At 32.3% G+C, this 25,568-nt stretch overlaps 1 protein-coding gene across 3 annotated transcripts; it reads left to right on the forward strand.

Annotated features, from left to right (window-relative positions):
• Nucleotides 1–522: 522 nt before the first annotated feature.
• On the forward strand, nt 523–25,568 carry Atet (ABC transporter expressed in trachea). 3 transcript variants are annotated; one of them, XM_087413050.1, is made up of 12 exons: nt 523–1,146; nt 9,638–9,810; nt 17,810–18,036; nt 18,894–19,011; nt 19,089–19,278; nt 19,375–19,582; nt 19,665–19,841; nt 20,005–20,369; nt 20,598–20,766; nt 20,850–20,950; nt 21,026–21,181; nt 21,329–25,568. In XM_087413050.1, the coding sequence occupies exons 2-12, from the start codon at nt 9,650–9,652 to the stop codon at nt 21,671–21,673; spliced, it is 2,217 nt and encodes a 738-aa protein (XP_087269176.1). In that variant the 5' UTR covers nt 523–1,146; nt 9,638–9,649; the 3' UTR covers nt 21,674–25,568. The 3 variants fall into 3 exon arrangements, with proteins under 3 accessions (XP_087269176.1, XP_011055402.1, XP_087269175.1); XM_011057100.2 differs by having other exon boundaries at nt 524–1,008; XM_087413049.1 differs by lacking the exon at nt 523–1,146 and adding an exon at nt 3,759–3,947.

A 25,568-nucleotide genomic window follows, 5' to 3' on the forward strand; every position in this document is an offset into this window, starting at 1 on the left:
CGTATGATATCGATAAGTAAGACGTAAAATCTATTAAAGCGAAATAAATATTCTCGAGATCGAATAAAAAGCCTGGAGGACGATAAGAAAAACTTAAAAATTTATTTCTCTAAAAAAAGATAATCTGTGTAAAACATCGGCAAACTGCGTGTTAAAAGATATAAATCAGAAAATGCTTTTTTATAAGTTTAGTTGCGAGATTAGAGAAAAAAATTAGATCGCTCGATTAAAGTTCAATAAATTTTCATGCTTCATGTGACTTATGATTTTTCTTATTTGTGTACTACTCTTCCGTGACTTTTTTATGCAAACTCACCATAAAATTTTTAAGAGTAAGAGAGAAAAATATCTAAACGTGCTATTGACATTAGAAACGATTGAACGAATGAGTTTTCTCGTTCGCGTGGCCTCATGACAACCGACGACAAAGAAGTTGGAAAGCTAAAAGTATCGTCACTAAGTCCGTCCCTGGACCCTGCCGCTCTCGAGCTCGGCTCACTTCGTCGTAGGTGGAAGTGGTGTCGAGCACAGCTCGACAGCTGATCGCAGTGGTGAGGTCGCGGAGAGATCGGCTCTCTCTCTGCGTCCAGTTGCATTGAGTTGCAGTGCGCGTCGTGGATCCGTTCAGTGCGTTTACTCCAATCCTGTCTGATTAGTCATCGGGGGATCACCTGCGTGCAGGCAACGCGTTCGCGATCGATTGCTTCTCAACGGTATCCGAAGAGTGCCCCGTAACGAATGCAGTGTGAAGGATGCAACGGTGACGGTGAGTCAGAAATCAGACAACCCGAGAGAGTCGATATTCGAGGTGGAACCTTGGTGGAACCGTGGCGTACCGTTGACCAAGTGCGAAGACCAGAGTGGTGATCCGTGTGGTCCTTCGTTCCTGAAACACTTCCGCTCGGCAACCCGCCCAAGAGGACGAGGTGTTCGACAAGTCGAAGATGCGAAGTGTCGTCACCGTAGTATGACGTCGCGGCGGTAGCTGGAACCTACTTTTGTCTGAGGGTAAGTTGTCCTGTTAGCAGTGTTAGCGTCGATTAACGTACGCGTGGGACGGACATGTAACTACCTCGGTGACTCTTCAACCACCCTTGCAGCTGTGCGTCATGAACACCGCGGGATCTGCCCCGCATTCGCTAGACGGTAATCAATTACGAGATAGAGGGAGAATTATTAATTTATTCCCAAGTTTTTTTGCGATTTTTCCGCTTTATTATTGATGCCTCTATCAATTAATTAGAGGTGATATAAATATATCATGCCTTTGTAAAATCGAACTCTGCATAATGATGTTAATTACGCACTGATCACGTAGTAACGCATCCGGTCATCGACTCATTTCCAACCTTTATCGACAGACAGATATCTTCTCCCTTTTATAAATGTCGACCTTTGTTCTGCGATCTCTATCTTTTAATTAATGATTTTGTCAAATCAGAAGAGAATCTATAATTTATCAATTATTTTTGAGATGACTATACGAAGACAATCGTTTTCATGTTATTTGATAACGCAACCGCTTCACTTCTTATCTATGCGATACGTGTATTATTTGGAGCGAAAGAATGTAAAGGAAAGTGTTTCACGACATTTATAGCTACTATACGGTTTTTGCTACATGATTTTTATAATTTTATTTTTAAAAGGTTTATCGACAGTCTATTAGGACGAAGTTTTCAACATTATTATCATGTCACTTAGAGTGGAACAAAAGATTCCTCGAACAGAAATAACAAGTTCAAAGATTTCTAGAACTAGAAACAAGATCGTCACGCGGGTTGCTTAATAAATGACTTGAGACCAACATCAATAGAATAAACGTATTGTGATAAGCGAATTGCATTGAACACGTGTCGTATATGAACACGACATCACATTTAACGAGGAGAATTTGCGTATATCAATGCGATCGATCGTTCTTCCATTCAAAGGATTGTTATCCATAGCTGGACAATATTCACACATGTATTGTACTTTTTCGCAGAATTTTGCCCGTTTTCTTTATATTATTTAAAAAAAGAATCAAGAGAGTTTAATAAAGTATGACTGCACGGTGAAAGAACGATTTTGCTGGAATTTCTAAAAATTTAGCTGGATATATTAGATTGTTCAGAAAATTTCATGGTATTTTATTAGCTCAAAATTGTACATACAATAACTTCATAAAAAATAAACGAAATTTAAATTTAAAAAAGGGCTTTTGAAGCTTGAAATCTCTACTTTCAAAAAAAGTTACTATAATTTTTGAGTTTATGTAATTTTTGAGTTTGGTAATTTTTATATGTAAAAAATTATGAGCTGAAAAAAAGAGAAATTTTTCTTTTCATTTTGTAGATTTGTCTTGGAGTTTTCCCTACAAAATCGTTTTTTAAAAATGTTTCTACGATTTTTTTGTTCTTGAGTTATTCGCGAGATAAAAAAAGTATTCTAACTTTGATTGCTCATAATTCCGTTAAAAATCATCGTATTGCAATTAAAAAAACAGATTCTTAAAGCTAAAACATTGCTTTTTTGAATGATACAATTGCCAATTTTTTAAAAATAAAATATATATCAGAATATATATAAAATGGAAGATATATTTGAACAAAAATATGATATTACTTTCCTTTTAAATTGTACAATGAATGATTATATATAAGAACAGTAATGTCATATTTTTAGCTTAAATTTATATATATTTTACATTTATTTATATATATTTAAAAAATTAGCAATTATTTAATTGCGATACGATGATTTTTAACGGAGTTATGATCAATCAAAATTAGAATGCTTTTTTATTTAATTCGCATGTAACTCGATAACAAGAATCATAGGTACTTAAAAAAAAATAATTTAAAAAAAAAAATTTTAAATTTTAAATTTTTACATCGGATAGTCGAAAATTTCACAACGAATATTTTGTATATAATTTTGAGCCAATAAAATATTGCTAAACAATTTAATAAATGAAAATAATTTGGTTGAATCATTATGTATTTTACGTTCAAATCAAATTATTTTCAGATTAACATATATATTTTAGATTCAACCAAATTATTTTCAGATTTATTAATAGCTAAATTTTTAATACTTATAAAATCGATCTTTCCACATATATATACAAATTTAGAAATATATCCAATGAGTGAAAAATATCATATTCGGTCAAGGCGGTTCTTTGTCTAATGACATTTCTTGCGAATTTATATAATTTCCAGTTTAAACAAACTGTACACCGATTATTTTTCGATCTTGATTTTCTCTTAATACTGTTTAAAAATATATATCGATCGATATACAAAAATTTTAAATTACAATCGGTCTCATTTATTTGTACATTAATTGAGTACGTGTGTATATCCTGTTAAATAATTAATTATAATTAATTAATTATACGAAAAATTATAATTAATTATAAATTAATTAATTATAAAAAAAGAGATTATTTTACAATTTTATTTATAATTGCATAAATCGATAGAATAAATGCGCTTTTTTAATACAACTGAATAAAAATTTTTTTCTCAGTTGAAGTCAGAATAAACTCATTAGTACAATTATCACTGATTGTCACTATAATTGATATCGGAAACGAGTTTCATAAAATAATCGCAGTTCTCATCAGAAATCCAAAACTGGACTTAATCTTAGCGTTACATTCAGAGCTAATCAAAAATTCCTTTTCCGTACTCTATAGCGGTTCCGAGGTATCTTATCAGACTTGGAGAATTGATTCTGTTGTGAACAGAGCGCTTAATTAACGAGAGCTTGGAGCGATCGAGTTGCTATTGCCTCTGAGGCTGATCGAGACGTTTAGTTGTTCAAACAAAGAAGGTCGCCTGACGGCCAGCCGATTCTGGAACGTCGTTCCGGAATAATAAAACCAAGCGATGTCATCTTGATCGGTGCCCAGCTACGGGTTGCTGACACAAACGAATGTGGCAACGGCGGAAACGGCGGTAGGTACGCCATTGCCGTCATGTGCAATATGCAATTGAGCGCATCGTGTATCACAAACATGCGACCGGCGTAATTCCTGACACGTGCATGCCCTGCAAAAACAAAGAGAGAGAGAGAGAGCGCCGTAGTGATGGTTCCCAACGGTCGGAACAACCGCGAGCTGATCTTCGATTTTCAAGATTCTGACGCGAGAGACGCGGAAGTAACATCAGCAGGATACTATGTACATAAGCGAGAGATATGCCTTGAATTAGATATAACACAGCGTGCGAATAGTACCGAGTTAATCTTCTTTAGAACTATCGATGCTCGAAGATGCTTGAAACTGAAATCACTCTCTTCTCATGTTTTTCTCTTTTCTATTTTTGTAACTAATGAATAAAAATTTTATTATGTATTTTTAATTATTTACTTTTTTGTGTATTACTTTATTTTATGAATGAGTCGGTTCTCTTCTTTTTTTTTTTTTTTTGTTTAGTCGGCAACAATGTTCCAAATCTATTCTTGTCAAGAAAGACAGAATTCAAGTTCGCAATGTGAAAGTTATCTTTTTTCGAAGAAAAAAGAACGTCACAGTAGCAATTAGCAGTAAGATTGCATTTGTCAATTTCATGAAAAGAGCGTAAGCTCTATTAGGAAACTCTATGTTTATAAAACATAATGACGCAAGTACCGATTGCACTTTCTTATGTGTCGCTGGATTTCTTCGTTCTACATCTATAGTGCATAATTAATTGAATAAAGTATGTTGGTCGTGTGACCAACCTATATATCTCCTTTTTCAAGCTTGCTTAATTTTCATTCTTTAGAACGAGATTCCACCCTAAAAAATTTAAAGAGTATATACAACGTGGTAAATCCGCATTTATATGACCAACATGCTTTATTCAAAAAGAGTGGCTCAATTTACAATCTTTAAGGGGATCCTACACCCGTCTGTATTACGGATTCAGTAGGACTTTTACATACATACGATTTACATGTCATTGACACATCACTACATCGCACGCATACATACAAATACGTACATACAAATACGTACAAATTTTCTAATTAATCTTTTCTATCTAAGCCTAATTCTAAGAATACATTTTTTAGTTCATGTAATCCCTAGTCTAAAAATCAAGATTGTTTTATATGTATAAAGTATAAAACTTGTATATAAAATAAATATTGTTACGAGTAGTCAAAAGTCGACAGATAACAAAACTATAATTTTCCATTTTTTATTTTTGACATAAAGACCGTGTTCATATTGTGTTACTGCCAGTTGTCAGTATAGTATAGTATACGTAATGGGAACTATAGATTTTCAACTGGCCGATACGAACACAGCCAAATTCGATCGATGTGGACTACATTATCGTTTATATTTAATTATGAAAAAGGATTTTTAAATCTGTATATAAAAGCAATTAAAAAAATACTTATTTGAAAAATAATAGGTAAAACAGACGACTTTAAGAGAGATCCCCTAAAGAGTCTTTATTCTACGAAGTGAGATGCACTTTAAAAGTTTTAGGGAGTGTATGTTTTATGTGTGTGTATATACATACATATACCCAAAAAACACTAAACTTCTACATAATATATATATAAATATCCGTTTACATTTTTATATATAGCAGTTATATTGGTCTGCTGGGTATATTTTAGACACATAACATTACAGATAATAAGAAAAAGACTATTTCCTAATAAAACATAATATTCTTTTCTCTAGTCGAAGGATGATTATTCGAAATTTATTCGGTATATCAGGAGAAATCATACGAGCATATTTCCCTGTAGGTTAGCATGAAAATTGTAGGTTGTATAAAGAACATTGAACGAATCTAACTATCGATAATTTTACTCATAAAAACGGCTGTAAGATACCGCATACTACGATACCAGACTACGATAAGATTTTTTTCTCACTTAATAAATTATGCAGCAACATAATGAATAAGCACGATTTTTATCTTTTTTATGTTTTCAATTTTTTTTACTTTCCGAATTGACACTTGCAAAAAAATTCAATATATATATTATGACAAATACGCGTATTTACGGAGCAATTAGTACGATACAGCGGAATATACCCAGATAATACGCAGAAGATGTCTTTTTAGACATTTTTTTAGACATGTATGTATTCAAAATCCATTTTTATGATGTCTTTATGACGTCTTTTAAATATACATATTGTCTGAGTAACATTCTACTTCGATTGTATGTTATTACAATATATATAGCGATGCATATCAAAATCATTGAATCATACTTTGTATTAAATTTGTGTTCAAGACCGCACCTTGACCTGCATGCTTCACCATAATTAGAATCGCTCTAATGTAATACAAAATTAAAATCTCAGCAAAGCTGACATTAAACAAGCTGACATTATTTGTCGTTATTATCACGTCAAAATGACAACAAACGTCAACTTGTTTAACAGTTAAACAGTTAAGTGAAATTAAACTTCTAACAAATTCTGGATAACTCTTGATGTGACATATCAACAGTATCTTTTTGCATAATAAATATCTCGACAGACAAGACAAACAATTAAATGACGAACAAAAAACGCAACATTGCCGAATTTTAAGGGGATCCTTAGAAAGACTAGTCATAGTGTAAATAGAATTCTTATGGGCTTTCTATTTTTTACAATAAGCCATTACCTAATCTTTAAATCTTAAGTCATAAGAAACTGACCAATTCTAGTCAATTATTCTTTTCACATTTGACTTGCTCAATTTCTTGTGGCTTAAGACTTAAAGCTTATATAATGGTTTAAGGTAGAAAGCCTATTACACATAGACGATTTATGTATCACTGACACATCACTTCATACAACAATATCTCGTGCACACATAAATTTTCATATAACAATAACATTTTAATTAGACATCTAAATTCAATTCTTCAAGAATTCCACGTTGTTTCTTTATGCAAACTACTAGTCTATGAACTAATATTTCGTAAATACAGATTGCAGTTTTTATATGAAACAAATGTTATCGCGATGTGACAGCTCTAAAGTGTCATATTGAACTAATTATTAAAATAGTAAAAAAGTAAGAAAATCTTAATTTTTTAATTTTTTAATGTTTTTGGCACAAATTCCATCTCATGGACACGTAGAGGAAAGTCCCCTATTATGGGCGTCTAATATGAGATAGCGGCGTTTCTGTTAAACTATTAAACGCTTCTACCATGAATTTATTGCTCTTGGATTGAAAACTATTTAGTAGAAAATTCATTATTAGATCATATCTGTAATCATGATAAAAAAAGATTTTAGAATTTGGATGTCTTCGAGTTTCATTGAAATGAGCCTTTAAATCTTGTTTATTATTTAATAAAAAGTAAATATTTGGCAATAAATTTTTCATGTAATGATTGAGGAAGATCGTACTATAATAATAGAAAAATACGGGATATGTTGAATTGCTTCATCATAGAAGTTAGATTTGATGATCATAAAAAAACCATAAGGCGTGGAAATTGTAATATGAGATATTCAGAGTATTTTTAATATGAAATAACCTATGCTTCTATGTCATCAGCGAAAATCGTTGCTAAAATATAAATGTCATTGTACAATAATAAAAAGAACAACTGGAATGAACATCGAGTGCCTGTTTCTGTGATGCTTAGTTCCAACTGAAAACTGTTCTAGATATGCATCGCATGCTTATTTTGTGCGCATACTGGCTGGTGTCTGTTTGTATTTTAGAAACATAAAGTTTTTTGTAATACTGATGTACTTTGAGTTTTATTATCGATTTCTTGGGGCATTTCATATTAAGAGCACAATTTTTCGACTTTGTGATTTGTTCATTTTTTACATTTCTTTAATTTTCAAAAAAGTAGGATTTAAATTAAATTTTACATAATATTATCTTAAAGCTTATTAAATTTCTTTCAAATAATTTATTTTTTTTTTTAAATTCTGCCTATAGCATTTACCCAAAATGAACTCGATATCTCGTAATAGAGGCCTTTTCTATATTAATGCGTATACTTTAGTCCTGGAAAAGAATTTTTGAATTTATAATAGAAGAAAAAAGTAATTGTTATACAAAAATTATATAATTTAGTCAGTAATATAGACGAGTCAGTAATATAGATTTTTTTTTAGGATCCCTTTAATAATAGTATTAAGAGATACACAAAATGCATGAATATGGCACAGCATAGCATAAGATTGTCTAGATCAAAGAACATCTAGCATAAAGTCACATATTTTTATTTGCATAATATGTTTATTGATCCAGATAGTCTTCTGCTCGCTATACTCGGGATGGTCTTATGCATTTTGTGTGTTATATTATAGTTTTAATAGGATCGTCTGTTAGTCATTATAACTGTTAATTTTGTTTGAGAAATTTGTAGGATTACGAGAACTCTTTCTTAGACGTGATCGCGCGTCGTTCGGTCAGTTCGATGTAAAAAGATTTAGTAATCATATGTGCTGCTTGAATCGTAAGTCTAAGTTTTACGACTAGAAAATCCACCGAGTACTTGCTCTGAATCTACAAATTCCAGTTTCTTGAATTAACGTACTTTCATTGATCGATAATAGTCTCAATTTTGTAAATATTGTAAATAATCAATGTGAATAAAGACTCAGCTTAATACACAAAAAAATGTAGTAAATTTTAATAAATATTTATTTGAATAGTATTAATTAAATATTTACTAAATATAAAAATATATTTATTTAGTATATAAAAACCATTAATTTCATTTAATTATTATTATTAATTATTATTTTTTATTGTGTAAATATTTATTTATTGTAAGTAAATGTTTAGTTACTACTATTCAAATAAATATTAAAATTTAATATTTTAATTAATTTATTTTATACAAATACCACAAAATATGTTTTTCACTCGCAATACGACCCGCTTCTGAACAATTTGTAAATACAAATGGATAATATAGCTTAAGCCAGAAGAATAATGTAGATTATAATCCTTGCTATAATCATATTCTTTTTTTTTAAAGTAATTTCTATATATTATAAACTTAAATTTAAGTTCATAATATAAAAATTACTTTGTATTTTAAATTCTTTGCTCCCTTCTATATTATAGAAACAAAATAAAGAATTAACGGAATCACGCGTTTAAGAATTCACTTGATACCAAGCGAACAAATTGTCGATTTAAAAAAAAAATGTCCATTTGATTATCTCCAACATTCTACATATATATAGTGTCTATAATAATGTCGAATCGATGAGCTTCCTATAGGCTATTCTCAATCGACTGATTTTAAATTATTGAAGCCTTTCGTTTCGTCTGCCTTAAAAAAAATTTCGATAATACAGTACTGAAATACACAGAACAGTATAACGATATCGTGCGTCACGGCGTGTTCAGCTAACCATATGACGTATGACAATAAGACAAACGGAAAACGTCGCTCCTGATGGAGACGTGACACGATTCTTGGACCGCAAAATGCTCCAATGATTTTGAGTCATTACTTTAAGTGCGCAAGATATAATTCCATAATGGAATTCCGAGTATTATAATATTCTATTCAAGTATTCTCAATGGGCTGTATTTTTGGTAATTTAGACCTGTCCTTAAATGGACTTTCGAATATCATTCTTCGAAATAAAAATTAAATGTAGAAATGAGTTTGTTATTCAATACGATAAAAACATTCAAATATGCATTTTTTACAGTACGACCGGACGATGGCTGACCTGAAGAATCTCACCCTGAGCGGTGGTGGAGCAGCATCCAGGTACAGCGGTGATGAGCAGGTGCAGTTTATTCCAGGTGGGAGTCATCAGGTGACGATCAGATCACCTCCTCTCTCTTTACATTTGGAAAATCTCAACAATGCGATCCACGGGTAAGAATAATTTATTATTGTAACGATTATACGTGTGAGCACAATTATAATTATTAATTTTGCACGATATATTCAACTTTAAATTAAAAAGAACAAAATCAGTTGACCAATAAAAATTAACGGTAATTGAATTCTAAAAATTCGGTTAATTCTAAAAATTAATAACAGTGATCAGTGTGCATTGTTTCAGTTATTTAAAAATCAATTTAAACAATACAATATTTTCACATAATCCAATGATAAATTTTCGCGAGATTGTTCTATTAAAAGTATTAATATGATATCATATTAGTATTAAAAATATTCTTTATATGTATTACAGTTTATATAATTATACAGTCCATATATTATAATTTATAATATCTTCAAATAATGGAGAAATGTATATGTCGTAAATAAATGTGGTGTGCATAGTATATTCTAATTAATTCTAATACATAAAATATATTAAACAAAAAGAATAAAATACGTAACCATATTAGGTTGTTCAGAAAGTTCTGCGGTATTTTGTTAGATCAAAATTGTGTATACAATATCTTCGTTAAGAATGAACAAAATTTAAATTAAAACTTTTTGAAAGTAGAGATTTCAAGCTTTAAAACTCTAAAAATAGAGTTTTAAAGTTTGAAATCTCTACTTTCAAAAAGTTACTATAATTTTTGAGTTTATATAAATTTGATAATTTTTACATATAGAAAATTATGAACTGAAAAAAGAGAAATTTTTCTTTTCATTTTGTAAGTCTGTTACGTGCCACAAAAATTCCGAAAATTTTCTTTTTATCGCAAAAACTTGAAATTTTCCGTACAAAATCGTTTTTTTGTACGAAAAATATTCCTATAATTTTTTGTTCTTGAGTTATTCGGGGATTAAATAAAAAGAAACATTCTTTGATTGTTTATAATTCCGTTAAAAATTACTGTATCACAATTATAAGAAAACAGATTCTTAAAGCTGAAACATTGTTCTATCAAGTGGTATAATTGTCAATTTAAAAGAAAAAAGAATATGTATTTGAGCTAAAAGTGTGACATTACTTTCCTTTTAATCGTTACGCAATGATTATAATGACGATAATGTCATATTTTTATTTTCAATATATATATATATTTTACACACATTAAAAAAATAGTAGTTATACCATTAGATAAAGTAAAGCATTAAAGTTTCAGCACTAAATTTGATTTTTAAATTGCGGCATGACTATTTTTAACGGCATTTTTATGAGCAATCAAAATCAAAATCAGAGTGCTCTTTTATTCAACCCGCGTATAACTTCGCGGTAACAAAAAATCGTAGGAATTTTTTAAAAACGAATTTTTAGGAAAAACTTTGAGTTTTCACGTCAGACAGTCAAAAATTTCGCAACAAATATATTCTCTATGTAATTTTGAGCTAACAAAATACCACAGAACTTTCTGAACAGCCTAATACAATATTATTCTACCGTCAGTAAACTAGGCATCATTGAAGTAAAGGGTTAAACTTTAATTTGGATGCGTAGATTAGATTGATTAGGTATTAGATGTGAATACAGTACAGTTTAAAAGGCATTAAATTTTTTGTGTGAAAATATAGAGTAGAAAAAAAAGTACAGAGAAAGGAATGTATCACGCCTGATTATATAAAAATTTTTCGTTGTGTAAGCGATAAAATTTGACATACTATATGTCATATTTATGCTTAAGCATAAATTTACTTGACTCATACAATTTAAGTATTGGTGTAACAAAAAATGTGATCGATGAAAACAAAAATAATGACTGCAATGAAAGTAGTATCATAGTAATGACTGTGTTACTATGATAAAATTTATAATTTTTATTTTGCTTTTGATTATAAATAATTTTTTTTTAAGCTATTGAGAGATCATTGAGAGAGATTAAAAAGAATAAGTTGAAATCATTACTAATATATCACATACCTTTTCTTCTTCAAACGAAAAAAAAACAACATGATGAAAAATTAAGTTTGTCAGAGAAGAAATTATGTTTCAACTTGACAGAAAATTATTGATTTTCAATCAATTATCAACATAATCAAATAATATTGACAAAAGAATTAATATATTTTTAATATGATCAAATTCATTTTTGTCATTTTTGTTCCACAACTTTTAAAAACCCGTCCTTTTTGAATTGTGACAATTTTTATGATTTTTTAAAGAAATTAAATTAACTAATTTTAGATAATGATAAGATAATGTTTACATAATTTTTAATGGTAACAACTCGAAAATCACGAGTTTTTTTAAATGATGTCACTTTTGAAGTAAAGAAACGATATTATAATTGATAACGGTAAAACTAAAGGAAAATTGATGCAATAAGAATTTTTACTATTCTTCTACGCAGTATAATAGCACTTAGAAAGAAGGTCTCCTCGAACTCTATCAAGCAACCTTCATTTCTGGTCGTAAGAAAAGGAAATCTAACTTCTTTGTTCGTCCTCGGGTCGTAAAACCGTTTGTGATCTACCGTTTAGCATTTCATTCTAGTACCTAGAATATTGATTTATATTAACATAATGTTATGTCATGATCTTTAAAAAAATATATTTATATATGTTTGATATGTTAAAATATCTATCATGTGATTACTAAAACACTTATAATATTTAATTAATCATATAAGCAATTTTATAATTAACAGTATAAATTGTTACATAATATCAAGTTAATTACAATATTATTTTTGGAAACCTCGATTAAATCTATCATCATATGTGAAAGAACAAGAATATTAACAAGCTTGAATGTGTGAAGATATTTGTTTTTTTTGCTCATAAATTAATTTTCATTTTTAACACTAAATTGCTCCAAGATCCAATGAATATACAATTCACAGATGATTTAATACTCTTGTTAGTTTAGTTCATCATCTTAAATTAACTTTGTATCGTAATCTCGAGAGCAAGCTGTCATAGATTCATTCAGATGTCATAAATCAGAATTTGATCGTGCGTCATGAAAATTGTGAATGGAAAGGGGAAGAATACAATCCTCGGACTACACGCAAACCTTCCCTTTAAATACTAAAGTCTAAAAGGGACCTCAAGGCTCTAGCTTCGATCGTACTTTTCTCAAGGCTTGTCCTTAAACTGGGATTTCGATTCAATTTAATCTATTGTCGCTAAAAATAACGTTCAATTTGTCTGTTAAAATGCAGAGTTTCATTATAAAGTGACGTAACTTATAATGCCTATAGACAACTTATTCCTGAATTGCGTGTCATGCAAATTAATTTATTATTATTGCTAATGACAGTCGGGATGAAAGTACAGTGTAATATAAATGATTAATTTTTGTATGCATGAATAATAAAAATTATTATGCATAACTGATTACTGACAATTCTATTATTATCTTGAAAAAAAAGTTTGGGTGTCGATGATAAATCTATCCTTCTAAATCAAATAAAAATTCATAGGTAAAAAGAGATGGCAATAGTTCCGGGATATTTTATATGGATAGGTTATCAAATATAAGCAATACACATCTATATTAGCATGACAATTGATGCTAATTGTTTCAGAGCCCATATAACCATCACGGTCAAGGTTTTTGACCTCGCGAGAGTTTCGATAAATCCGGACTTGGACATTCTCCGAGATCGAGAAACCCGTATATGCAAACATGCGTGTAGTTCGAGTTTTACTCGTGATTTCAATTGCAATTTCTTGAAAGCAAACATCAATGTATATCGAGATACACAGTCGGCTTCTACAACTCTCTGACTCATCGCTGAGTACACTCAGTAACGCATCGGACAAAGACGCCTTTCCTTTGTGCGACTCTCTCTCGATGACTCCTGCGAGTCAGTCAAGCGAATAAAAGATGCATCCCAACGTTACTACGTGTATACTTTCATCGTAGTTTTGAGAAAGATAACAAACTAGTTCGGATCAGTATTTCAAGAAGAAAATGAATCTTTACAAAAGGATAAAATCCTTTTGTAATTTTCTTTATTCTGTTTTGTAGAAGAAATATGATTTACGGAATGTGAAGCATTTCTTTTTTAAATAGTTGAACTCAATTCAGTGTCATATTGTAGAATGGACACTTCACGCGTATAAAGCACAGTAAAATAGAAAGTCGCTGCTTGGTACTTGAAATTTTTATAATACCATTATATTTTAATGTCATACATATGAAAAATCGATAGACAACGAACAGAACTTATAAGAAAGTTTGTAGAGGACAAGGTTTTGTAAGACTGGACTACAAACACAGAGAGGCGTATAGAATCGAATGAGTTCTGCAATAATTCTACTATTAACCGATATTATGTCTATATAAAAATACTGGAAATTACACATTATCGTATTTTTATCGCGTTATCTTTTCAATAGACTATTCATTTGCGATTCGATCAGAAATATAAAAACATGTCTGGAAAGACTTTTGCTACACTTAAATACTAAATGTGCAAAATCGACATGTACTTTTGTGATTTTTTTATAGTAATAAATTAAAATAAATTAACCACGTTATTATAAATCTTACATGTTATGTGAAACTATGATAGATAATTTAAAAATGAAGTGAGTAGTTTTTTTTTATTCAAAAATATTGTACTGTAATTTACATGATAAAAGGTGATAAAAGTGTTCTATTCTTTTCATTTCTTTTATGCATGTTGATATTTAAGTTCAATGTCGAAGTCGGTGAGTTTTAAATGCGCTTATTCATGATTCTACATAAAGTTTCTGAAAGCTATTGAAAGTGAGCAATATCCATCAATGGCAAAATGCGTAGAGTTCTATTGGCTTCACTTGATCGCCGAATCTTTACGAGATATATTCCGATTATTCAACCAATGAATAAGTAGATTTATTTTCACTAATGCTACGGTTGAGTCTCTTTTGCGAATTAATATTAACGTTCTCTCACAGTTTCCTCAAGATTTATTTACCATAGCTGTTCAATTTGTCACTTTTATTGCGTTCCAGTTTTTTTTTGTAAGTTTTTTCCTCAAGCACGATTCCTAGGTAGCAAGGTACCATCTATTTAACGTCATTAATTAATCATTCTTATGACGAATGTGACATTGAAAATGACGTCCAAACATCGTAAAAATGACGTGGATACATAACACAGATACATAACGTCATAAATTGATGATCAAAAATACGTCATTTTTTCGTGTTATTGCCGATAACATGGTGTCGTCCATTTGACGTCATTAATTAGTTATTTTTATGACGAATCTATACTATTCCTGAGACGAAGTGAAAATTACAAAAATGAACAAATTTGTTAGGTGTTGAAGTTACAAATATTCTAGTAAATTTAATTATTTTTGTATTTAATTATTTTTGTATTTAATTATAATATTTTGTAAATTTAATTATTTTTTAGTTTCCTTATTTTTAAGAATCATAATAAGCTCCTTGACATCTAAACATCGTAAAAATGAATTTGTGAATTCTTATATTTCTTATCTCTCTCTAACGTCTGATAAACTGATATCAAAAATATAATATATCATATTATTTTTGTATATTAATGAAATAAATATATGATATTATTAATTGATCATTAATAATGTTATTAGTATGTCAACAATTAGCAATTTTATTTATTCAACGTCATTAAGTATGACATTGTAAAGACGTCATAAATAAATGACGTCATTAATTGGTCAAAAAGATGATATCATTATTACATCTTAAATAGGTCACATGATGTCAATAATTTAAAATGAATAACTATCGACGTTAAAAATAACGACAGCTTGCTACCTGGGTTGCTGGACGACAGGTAGAATATACGTAATAAAACTGGCCGCATAGACTTGGCGAGTAGTAAGAAGTCGAGAAAAAATTATTCCGAATGAGTACGATTCAAGATTCTCGCAAAAAATGAAATCACGATAGTGAACCTTGTAAATGGTGATTAAAACAGTCTTGTAAATAGTGTGCAGTCACAGAAACATTTACATCCTCTCGCTACAGCGGCATGTTACGTTCGATCGAACATAATCGGGCAAAACAGTAAAAATTTCGTGCACATTTTTGTCTTCCTTCGACGTTAGAAAATAGTAAACTTTCACGCAGCCGTAACCGCGACAAGAATTGCAGAAAGTCTACAACGCAGAGCGCACGCAAATTCGTTATTACCTACAAGATGTAATGATACACTATGACGGTACACGCTGCAAATAGTACAAAAGAAATAACTCCAACGAGAATGACGAGATGCATTCAATTTTTTCTACGAGTATCTTATGCGCTATTATAATACTGTTAATAATTAAATTCGATATTGTATTTTATGTGTATCGTGGCAATAAATTGTCTCTTAATGCGTTTGCAAGTTACAATAAATTAGAGAGAAATTTAATAAGATAGAAGGTGAGAGATATATACAGGGTGTAACTGAAATAACGCCCACTAATCATACAGAGCTATTCCTAATAAAAAACCAAGTCGAAAAGTCCTCTATCATTTTGCAATTTTCGCAATAGTTAACGAGATATTAATTTCTAAAAATTGTCGAATAAAATCGATGTTTAAGACAATTTTAAGATATCTTTCTTTGTGAAATATTTTGAAGACTTTTAAAAAAAACTCTTAAATATATCTTAAAGCTATCTTATACATCGCGATTTTGCTCATTGGGTAACTAAAAAAAATATGGCGAAAATTTCAAAATGGTAGAAGACTTTTCGTCTTAGTTTTTTATTAGGAATAACACTATATGATTAGTGGGCGTTATTTCAGTTACACTCTGTATACATATACAACGTATGCACACGTTCGTACACCATTGTTCTTTAAATCTGGAAGTGACCATGAATTAAATATTCAGTGTCCTCTATAATATTGTATCTACCTCACATTCAATAGCTAGCGCGCTACATTTCCGAAGACAATCGGTCTCGTTACTCAATGTCATGGATTAATAGTATTGGTATCGCATACGCAAAGTGAATGCAAATTGTATAAAAATGTAGAGGATACGCTTTTAATATCCAATCGTCGCTTTTTTTGGCATCTGTAATGGCAAATCCATTTTTCAGCTATCTACGATTTTTCTTTCTCTCTCTTTCTCTCTTATGAAATATATTCCTAAAAATCTCTTTGATTTTCAATAAATCGACGCGTATTCGCAACCCTACTGTATTCAACAATTGCATATAATTATTTAATTAATGTGTGCACTGAGAAAAAAGTTGTTAACTTGACTGAATATATTTAAATAGTTTATAGTGATGATTTAGTTCAAGTATTTATATGTTTAAAGTAAATATACGTGAATCATGTCAACATGTTATTTGTTTAAAGTAACAAATATTTGCTTGACAAGTCCATGCATTTAATTGAATCAACTAATATTTCTTTAAAACAGCAACTTTTTTTCTCGAGTGTGTGCTCTCAAGCAGAAAACGAGAAGCAGATATATTATATAATATGTCTGGAAATATCATGCAAAGATTGTTACATAAAAATTCTTCAAATTTCTGCGGATTTTTGTGTTTATAGAACTATTTAAATAAAAGAATTCCTGTATTCGTCAAAATGAAATCTTAGTGCTTAAATATTTCTGTATGAATTTATATAGATATCTAATTCTACAAACTGCTCGTTAAAACCTTTTTCAGTCTTGAAACGCAATCATAAGCAGAACCAAGAGTAATACTCATTAAATTGACAAGCGATTTAATAATTTTTTATGCTAATAAGCACTTTTATAAGAATATTAATAATCAGATATTAATCTGAATCTTAATTAAATCTGTATAAATAATTTCGACGCGCAATTTGCCGAATCAGAAACATGTATATAACCATGCAGAAATATTTAAGTACTAACATCCGCTTTGACTAAATATAGAAATTCTCTTACTTAATAAAATTCATTGTCATCGATTCAAATTTATATCATATTATAGAACTACATTATAGAGAGAGGTATATGCGTTATCGGACGAATGTAGACATTCAGTTACTGGCACAGCTGGCGAAGCTAACAACCGGAAATATTTTGTTGTTACAGCTCGCAGAACAATCTTCACTGTAGTTGCAATGGCGCCACGTCGAACGGGGCTGCGGCTGCGGTATGCACCGGTGGTGTTCTGGCCAGGAAGGTGCCGAACCACAGCGGCGCCAGTCCTGGTCAGAGCAAAAGGCCGGCGGTATCACTGACGCATCTCCCGAAAAGGCCACCGGTCGACGTGGAGTTCAAGAACCTGGCCTACAGCGTGTCCGAAGGCAGAAAGAGAGGTGAGACTCGAAGAAGAACTTCAATTGCAATTACACGGTCTATTCCGGGAGAAAGTCCAATTCGCGTTCTAGCAGAACGCGGTAGAGTCATTATCATGACTCGCGATCGTTATCACAAGAATGAAATAAAAAGGAAATTGAGATGGAATGAGTGAGTCCTCCGACTTTAATCAAATCGACTGCTTACGCCTCGGAATAACATATCCGCACGATGTATTTTCGACGTCGCGCGTTATCGATTCAATAATAGCTTGCTGGAACGAAGACGTAGATAATTGAAGGCGTTAGAACGATCGGATTGAAGTGGTGAATCGAATATATGGGGTACCATCAAGTAGGCTTTTCGTTTCATGTTCAACGTGTGTGAACGACCTGACCGAAAAAAAATCGATAGAAATGCACGGGCAGGTAGCTGTTTTGACGCAGTTGCATCGTCCGAGGTGCAGCTGCACTAACGATAAAGAGGTCAGCCAGGGTTTGTCTATTCAAAGGATATTCGATTCGAATACATCTCTATATAATCATTTGACAAAACCGTAGAGAATTTTGGCAATCAACTACGCCAGAAGTGGGGCGTTTATACTTTCATTATAAAGTACTGTTTATCTATTTTCGCATTTGCTGGCTACATTAATCACTTCAACATGTTATTCAAAATCGGATAATATCATACATATTTAATACATCTTATGTATACAATGATACATTTAGAAAGTTTCAATTTTTTTAAAGTCTTTATTTTAAGAAGATTTATGAATCTTCAGCGGGGTATAGTCCGCACTGCGGATATAAAATATATTAGAATATAAAGGAATACATTTCTTGTGTCCTCCATTTCTCTCCGCTTTCTACTGCAGGATACAAAACCATTCTAAAATGCGTGAACGGAAAATTCAGATCTGGAGAGCTGACGGCTATTATGGGACCGTCCGGCGCTGGAAAGAGCACGCTTATGAACGTTTTAGCAGGCTATAAGTAAGATTATCTCGACGGAAAATTAACGGCCCATTAGGATTGAACGATAATTATAATTGTTTCCCAATATCTTCTAGAACATCGCATTTGAGTGGTTCGGTGCTGATAAATGGAAAGGACAGGAATCTCAGAACATTTCGGAAAATGTCCTGTTACATTATGCAGGACGATCGGCTTTTACCGCACCTGACCGTTTATGAGGCGATGACCGTTTCAGCAAATCTGAAGTTGGGGAAGGACATCAGTGCGACTGCCAAGAAAGTAGTGGTACGATAAACATTTTTTTCCTTTTTTTACGTAATAGAGATGTGAATCTTATCCAGAATGTTCTGTGCTTGAAATCCTGTGTAATCGAATTGGCAGATCGAGGAGATTATCGAAACTCTTGGCCTACGTGAAGCCAGCAACACGCAGACCCAAAGTCTCAGCGGCGGTCAGAGGAAGAGGCTGTCGATAGCACTAGAGCTTGTCAACAATCCCCCGGTTATGTTCTTCGACGAGCCTACTTCTGGTTTAGATAGTTCTGCTTGTTTCCAGTGTCTAAGTTTGCTCAAATCCCTAAGCAGAGGAGGTAAAGTTCCCACGGGATTTTCCACGGCTTTCACGCGTTTATAAGCAAAAAGGGAATCGTTAGCAATTCGTGTCTTTTACAGGAAGGACAATCATATGCACGATCCACCAACCGAGTGCGCGACTGTTCGAGATGTTTGATCATTTGTATCTACTTGCCGAAGGCCAGTGTATATATCAGGGTAACGTCGGTGGCTTAGTGCCCTTTTTGTCATCGATGGGTCTTGACTGCCCGAGTTATCACAATCCAGCAGATTACGGCAAGTATTTGATAAAGTTTTCTAATCAATCCAAATTTTAATTGTTTAAACCATGATTTCTTTCGTTTGATAAACTGATTCAAGATAAGATTAATTTCAATTTGAATGAGATTTGGAATATCTTACACGCGATGCGTTAATGAAATTTTACAATATTATTTAGTGATGGAAGTCGCTTGCGGGGAGCATGGCGAGTGTGTTCACAAGCTCGTGATGGCTGTGAACAATGGCAAGTGTAACAACTATCAGCATCATCAGGCGGCCATCGCCGCGGCGCAGACGGTATCGAATGACATCGCCAAGGAATCGCCGCAGGAGCAGACAAAACCGGAAGGCGCCGCTCTGATACCCAACGGAGTCGCGAAGTCTTCAACTGGCACAACAGTGATCAATATGCCAGTTTCTTGTACAACGTCGTTGTTGGACAGCGCGGAAAGCATAGAACAGAAGGTCGGTTTCCCGACGAATGGTTGGATGCAATTCTGGATATTGCTCAAGAGGACATTTATGTCACAGATACGAGACTTGGTAAATACATAGTAAAAAATATCCCTCTCCTATTTTTCTAAGGAAAATGGCATTTCATTATCAAGTAAAAAATAATCGATCTTAAAAATTACGCAAACAACTATATTATATTGTTAAACTTGATTCAATTTTATATCGTAAAAGAAAATACATGTTATTTAATGGAAATTTTTGATTATTAAAATCTACATTAAGATTTATCTGATTTTTGCTGTATCTCTTTTATAGACATTAACAAAGGTAAGACTGATCTCGCATATAATCGTCGGCTTCCTGATCGGCGCAATTTATTATGACATCGGCAACGAGGCCTCAGAGGTCATGAGTAATGCCGGATGTGTCTTCTTTACGGTGATGTTTCTTATGTTCACCGCCATGATGCCTACGATATTAACATGTAAGTGATTTATAATATTATATAAGAAAATATGTTCGCAAAGCGATTTATTACTCATTTTATTATCACTATGTCACTTTTAGTTCCGATGGAAATGTCCGTGTTTGTGAGAGAGCATCTGAACTATTGGTACTCAGTGAAAGCTTTTTACCTCGCAAGAACGTTGGCGGACTTGCCGTTCCAAGTAAGTACAATTTACGGTCTGCGTTGTCCAATTAGAGCTAGACACATCGACTCATGCGACGGTAAATTATTACAGATGATGTACTCCATAGCCTACGTAATGATCGTATACTTCATTACGTCGCAACCGTTGGAGACGGAGCGTTTTCTTATGTACTTAAATATATGCATACTGACATCGCTAGTCTCGCAATCCATCGGTCTGCTGATAGGAGCAGCAATGAGCGTGGAGGTAATGTCAATAACAACAAAGTATACTACTGTCCCTAAGAACAACTTCCTTATACTATTATCTTTTAAAACATGCACACGATTAGTTTTCCGATTTTTTTTTTCAATCTTCCTTGTTATTTAATCCTAACAATATTATCATTTACAGAGTGGAGTGTTCATCGGACCCGTGACGTCGGTTCCGATCATCCTGTTCTCCGGCTTTTTTGTTAACTTCAACGCCGTACCAAAATATCTAAAGTTCCTCTCGTACGTGAGCTACGTGAGGTACGGCTTCGAAGGCGCCATGATCTCCGTGTACGGTTACAATCGGGCGAAGCTCAAGTGTTCCGAGTATTACTGCCACTTCAAGAGTCCGACGAAGTTTCTCGAACAGATGGCCATGGAGAACGCGGTCTATTGGGTGGACGTCGTCGCCCTGCTCGGCTTTCTGCTCGTTCTCAGAGTGGCCGTTTACTTCGTGCTGAAACTCAAGCTGCGATCCCTTCGTTAAATACTCCGACAGGAGTTCAGGACAGACAATAATCGATCACATCACGATTCTACGACCGCCATAAACTACGATCTGGATATCATCAAAGATCATACTTTCGTAAATACGAGAGGAACCAACGATGAGGAAGAGAATCGAGATTATTTCGATCTTATGATTGAGAAAGATAGAACTGTATACTTAATAAATACCAGCGACAAATATCGCTGTGTAAAAGGAAAATTACGAAAAGAACAAAAACTTTAAATAGGGACATTAAAATAATGCGATAAATCGTCGCTTTAATTCGAACAATCGCATGACATGCGAACTTTGATACGTGATTTGTTAGAGATCGCAAGATCTTTATTTTATTTCCCGTCTCTTTCTCTATTAAAGTATAATATTTTTTTATGAATTCCAATGATGTAGCGTTAACGCTTCAAGGGGTACTTAATTATTGATCGAAGTAGTGTTTTTGGTACCAAACCAAATGTTCTCTGCCGTTGGCATAAGATGACACACTATCGTACTTTGTTAGTTCGAGTAAAGTAGCCACCAGTTACCGCGACGAAAACTCGAATCTGATTAAAAACGAATCGTAATCTTAGATAGGCATTTAAGTAAGTAGTCCAGGCAAAAGTTAGGCTACTTTCAATTGCGCATTGACAACAGTAAGCCGATTCGCGACGGCAATACGTCGGGCTATCCGGTATCGAATTAAAACCGCGAACGTTTATAGCCAATTACTACGAACTCGCCAGGAGCCTTAGGCCCATTTGAGACTTCGTGTCCCTCCAACGAACGCGAACGCGAACAAAATAGTGATTTCTATAGGTAGGCAGGGTAGGATATACGGATCGTTAAAACAAGTCTTTCATTCTCATCTTACATTACACATAGTTCGCCACGTTCAATTGTGGCTACGACGGGTATTTCGGTGTAAATGAATCGCATTATTTATATTTTATGATTGTAATATCTCAAACAGCAGCAATTTGCGAACACCGAGAGCAATGATCGTTCACGACATTTTATCAAGACGATTATAGAAATCGTCGTTTCATATAATCACGTAATCGCTCTTTCTTCATATCGTAATTTCATTAACGATTTACCTAATAGCTAATAATTATTATCATAAAGCGGGAAATGATGGGGAAGAGAAGCGTTTATTGTAAAAAGCTCACACTTGACCAATCACTAGCTGCCTGAGCGTTGCTTCTAAGTGCGAGTACTAAGTGTTGTTACACTTATCATAGTTTATAAAAAATCGAGCAGTGGAAGAATTGTATAGTTGTATAAAGTGAAAGATGAGATAAATTGTGCGTTAATGAGAGAGAGAGAGAGAGAGAGAGAGAGAGAGAGAGAGAGAAAGTATATTGTTTCTTTTAATAATACGATTTGCGGCCTACGCGTGAGTATACATCCCTTCGGATTTATTTATTCAACAATTGGCGGAGATGGCGATGATTAAAACTATATTGTAGATATTTTCAATTGATTTTGCATACAATCGAGACTCGCTTCAAACATTATTAAATTAATCGGTGTGGCCATAATCAACAGGAAAATGTTAACATATGGGAAAAGGCGATATATGTAGTATAGATGTTGATTTTACAGGGATAAGGGCGTGTTTTAAAAGTAAAAAAGAATATTAGTTATGATATTTTTTATGTTACGCACAATGCTAGGTGTACATAACAATGAATATATTTCCCACTTTTTTATTTGTATCAATGAATGAATGTTGACAAGGACAGAACGACAAGGCAATACAGTTTATCGTGAAAGTTATTATTTTGTGTATCTTACCCGATAATCTCGCAATATTTTCTATTACAAGTATGTATTGTATTTTTCGGTAATGGTAATATTATTTAGCTAATTATATATAGCAAAATTACATTCGTTATCCACATAAGCGAGAGATAGAAACAGTATTTATATTTTGATATTATTTTTACTTTATACATTTCTTTATTACATTATCACTTTATTATTATACATTATCAGAAACCACATTGTATAACAATATGGAAAAAAATATTTAAGTTTGAGTACTTAGGTTTATGTATAAATACGAAATATTGTAATAGTCAAGATATAATTTCTTTGAATTGCCCGATATTATTATGCATTATCTTGTATAATGATTGTATAATGACTGTATAATAATTTCCTCTTTCTTGCCATGTGACAATTCTTTGAATTTAGAACAATTTTTAGATAATGCTGCAATAGATATTAATTTTTAAAGAATATATAATTACAATTCACGCATATATGATAATTTTATTCTATTTTATTTCATAAACTATTACATAATAATAGTATTATATAACGTTGCTAAATATGTATATGTATATCTTTGGAAATATTACTGAGATTTTTAGAAGTTTGGCTATTGTAAAATATATTTTTCCAGCATTGAAATGCAGAATCAAATGTCGTTTTTCGCTGAAGAATGTGCATGCATACTTTTCGCGTCATATGATTTTAATATTGGATGTATTAAATTAAAAGAAGATATGTGCATTAACCTGCAAGGTGAAAAATAAATTTCTATATTTTTAGAGTTCTATGTCTTACAAGGTCTTATTGATTGTATTTGTTGCACTTATTACTTGTCATCGAAAAGATATATGACTTAATTATCACAATAGTGAAATGAGAAGAGAGACAATTTTAGAACACAAATTTACTGCTTTAAATTATTGTGTCTTTCGTTATTATATGTTGTTGTATTATAAAATTTAATTTCTATATTACTTGCTGAATTGACAAATGAATGAGTTTTATATGTATATATATATATCATATATCATATATATTTTATATATATATATCATGCCAAAAATATATTGGTTAATTAGCTTTCTACGTGACTACGTAGAATGTCAATGACCTGATGTTAACCAAAAGAAAAAGCAGATGTTACATGACATTTAGGTATAAAAGAAAGTTTTATCCGCTACGATAAAAAGTTCGTGTTTACGGTGGCATTTGTAAATATATGATAGCCCAATGATAGATTCACGTGCACGTACGGGATACATTGTTAAATTAATAACCGTTAACAGACCTCGATAAGCTGCTTTGGAAAGTTTTATCCCGAAAAAGCGCGCACTATCTTCATATAGCAATATTATGGTATTGTAAATTTCTCTCGATTCACTCAATCCATACAATCGAGATCTGAACTTACAGTACGCCGACGTATCGATCGTCTTTTTTGATAATTAGCAGCTGATCCCGATCATGCTCGATTGTGATATATAATTTCCTGTTTATATCAAATCTCATAAATCATATATAATATCGCGCAAGTCGCGCTCTAAAAGGTCAGTGTGCACGGAAAGAGATCAAAATATAACGATCTAGATTGTACTTTTTTTTTAATCATACCACACGCGCTCTGTGTTCAAGCTTCACGAGCGTTATTATCAGCAAACGCGCGAATTCTTTATTGTAAACCCATGATGATTCCGCTCGTGAAACAAAGGGAAACGCAAAATGGGAGATACGAGAGTGCAACATGTAAGAATTCATTTCAATCCATTTGTCGCTTCTAGCTATAGACTATACATGTCCAAACGCACACACATACACATGTATGCATACATCGATATCCAATGTATAACATCACACGACCATCATACCGAATATCGCAATCTTTTTCCACTACCGTGATTTTATACGACAGAAAGAATGTGAATGCATCGTGTGATTGTGCGCGAGTGTGTGTACAGAAACGCGGACAGGATAGATCTTTTTTTCCAGAATGATGAGGAAGAAACGAGGTGAAGAACCTCGCCGGACCTTCGGCGTTAATGTACTGCGTGTCTTGAATTTATCGAGGGACGTCACGTTTGTACTAAAGCACAAATGAATAAACAAATTGTATCAATGA

This window comes from Acromyrmex echinatior, chromosome 14, assembly GCF_024713525.1.
Source record: "Acromyrmex echinatior isolate Ae372 chromosome 14, ASM2471352v2, whole genome shotgun sequence".
In the NCBI taxonomy this organism is placed as follows: Eukaryota; Metazoa; Arthropoda; class Insecta; order Hymenoptera; family Formicidae; genus Acromyrmex; species Acromyrmex echinatior.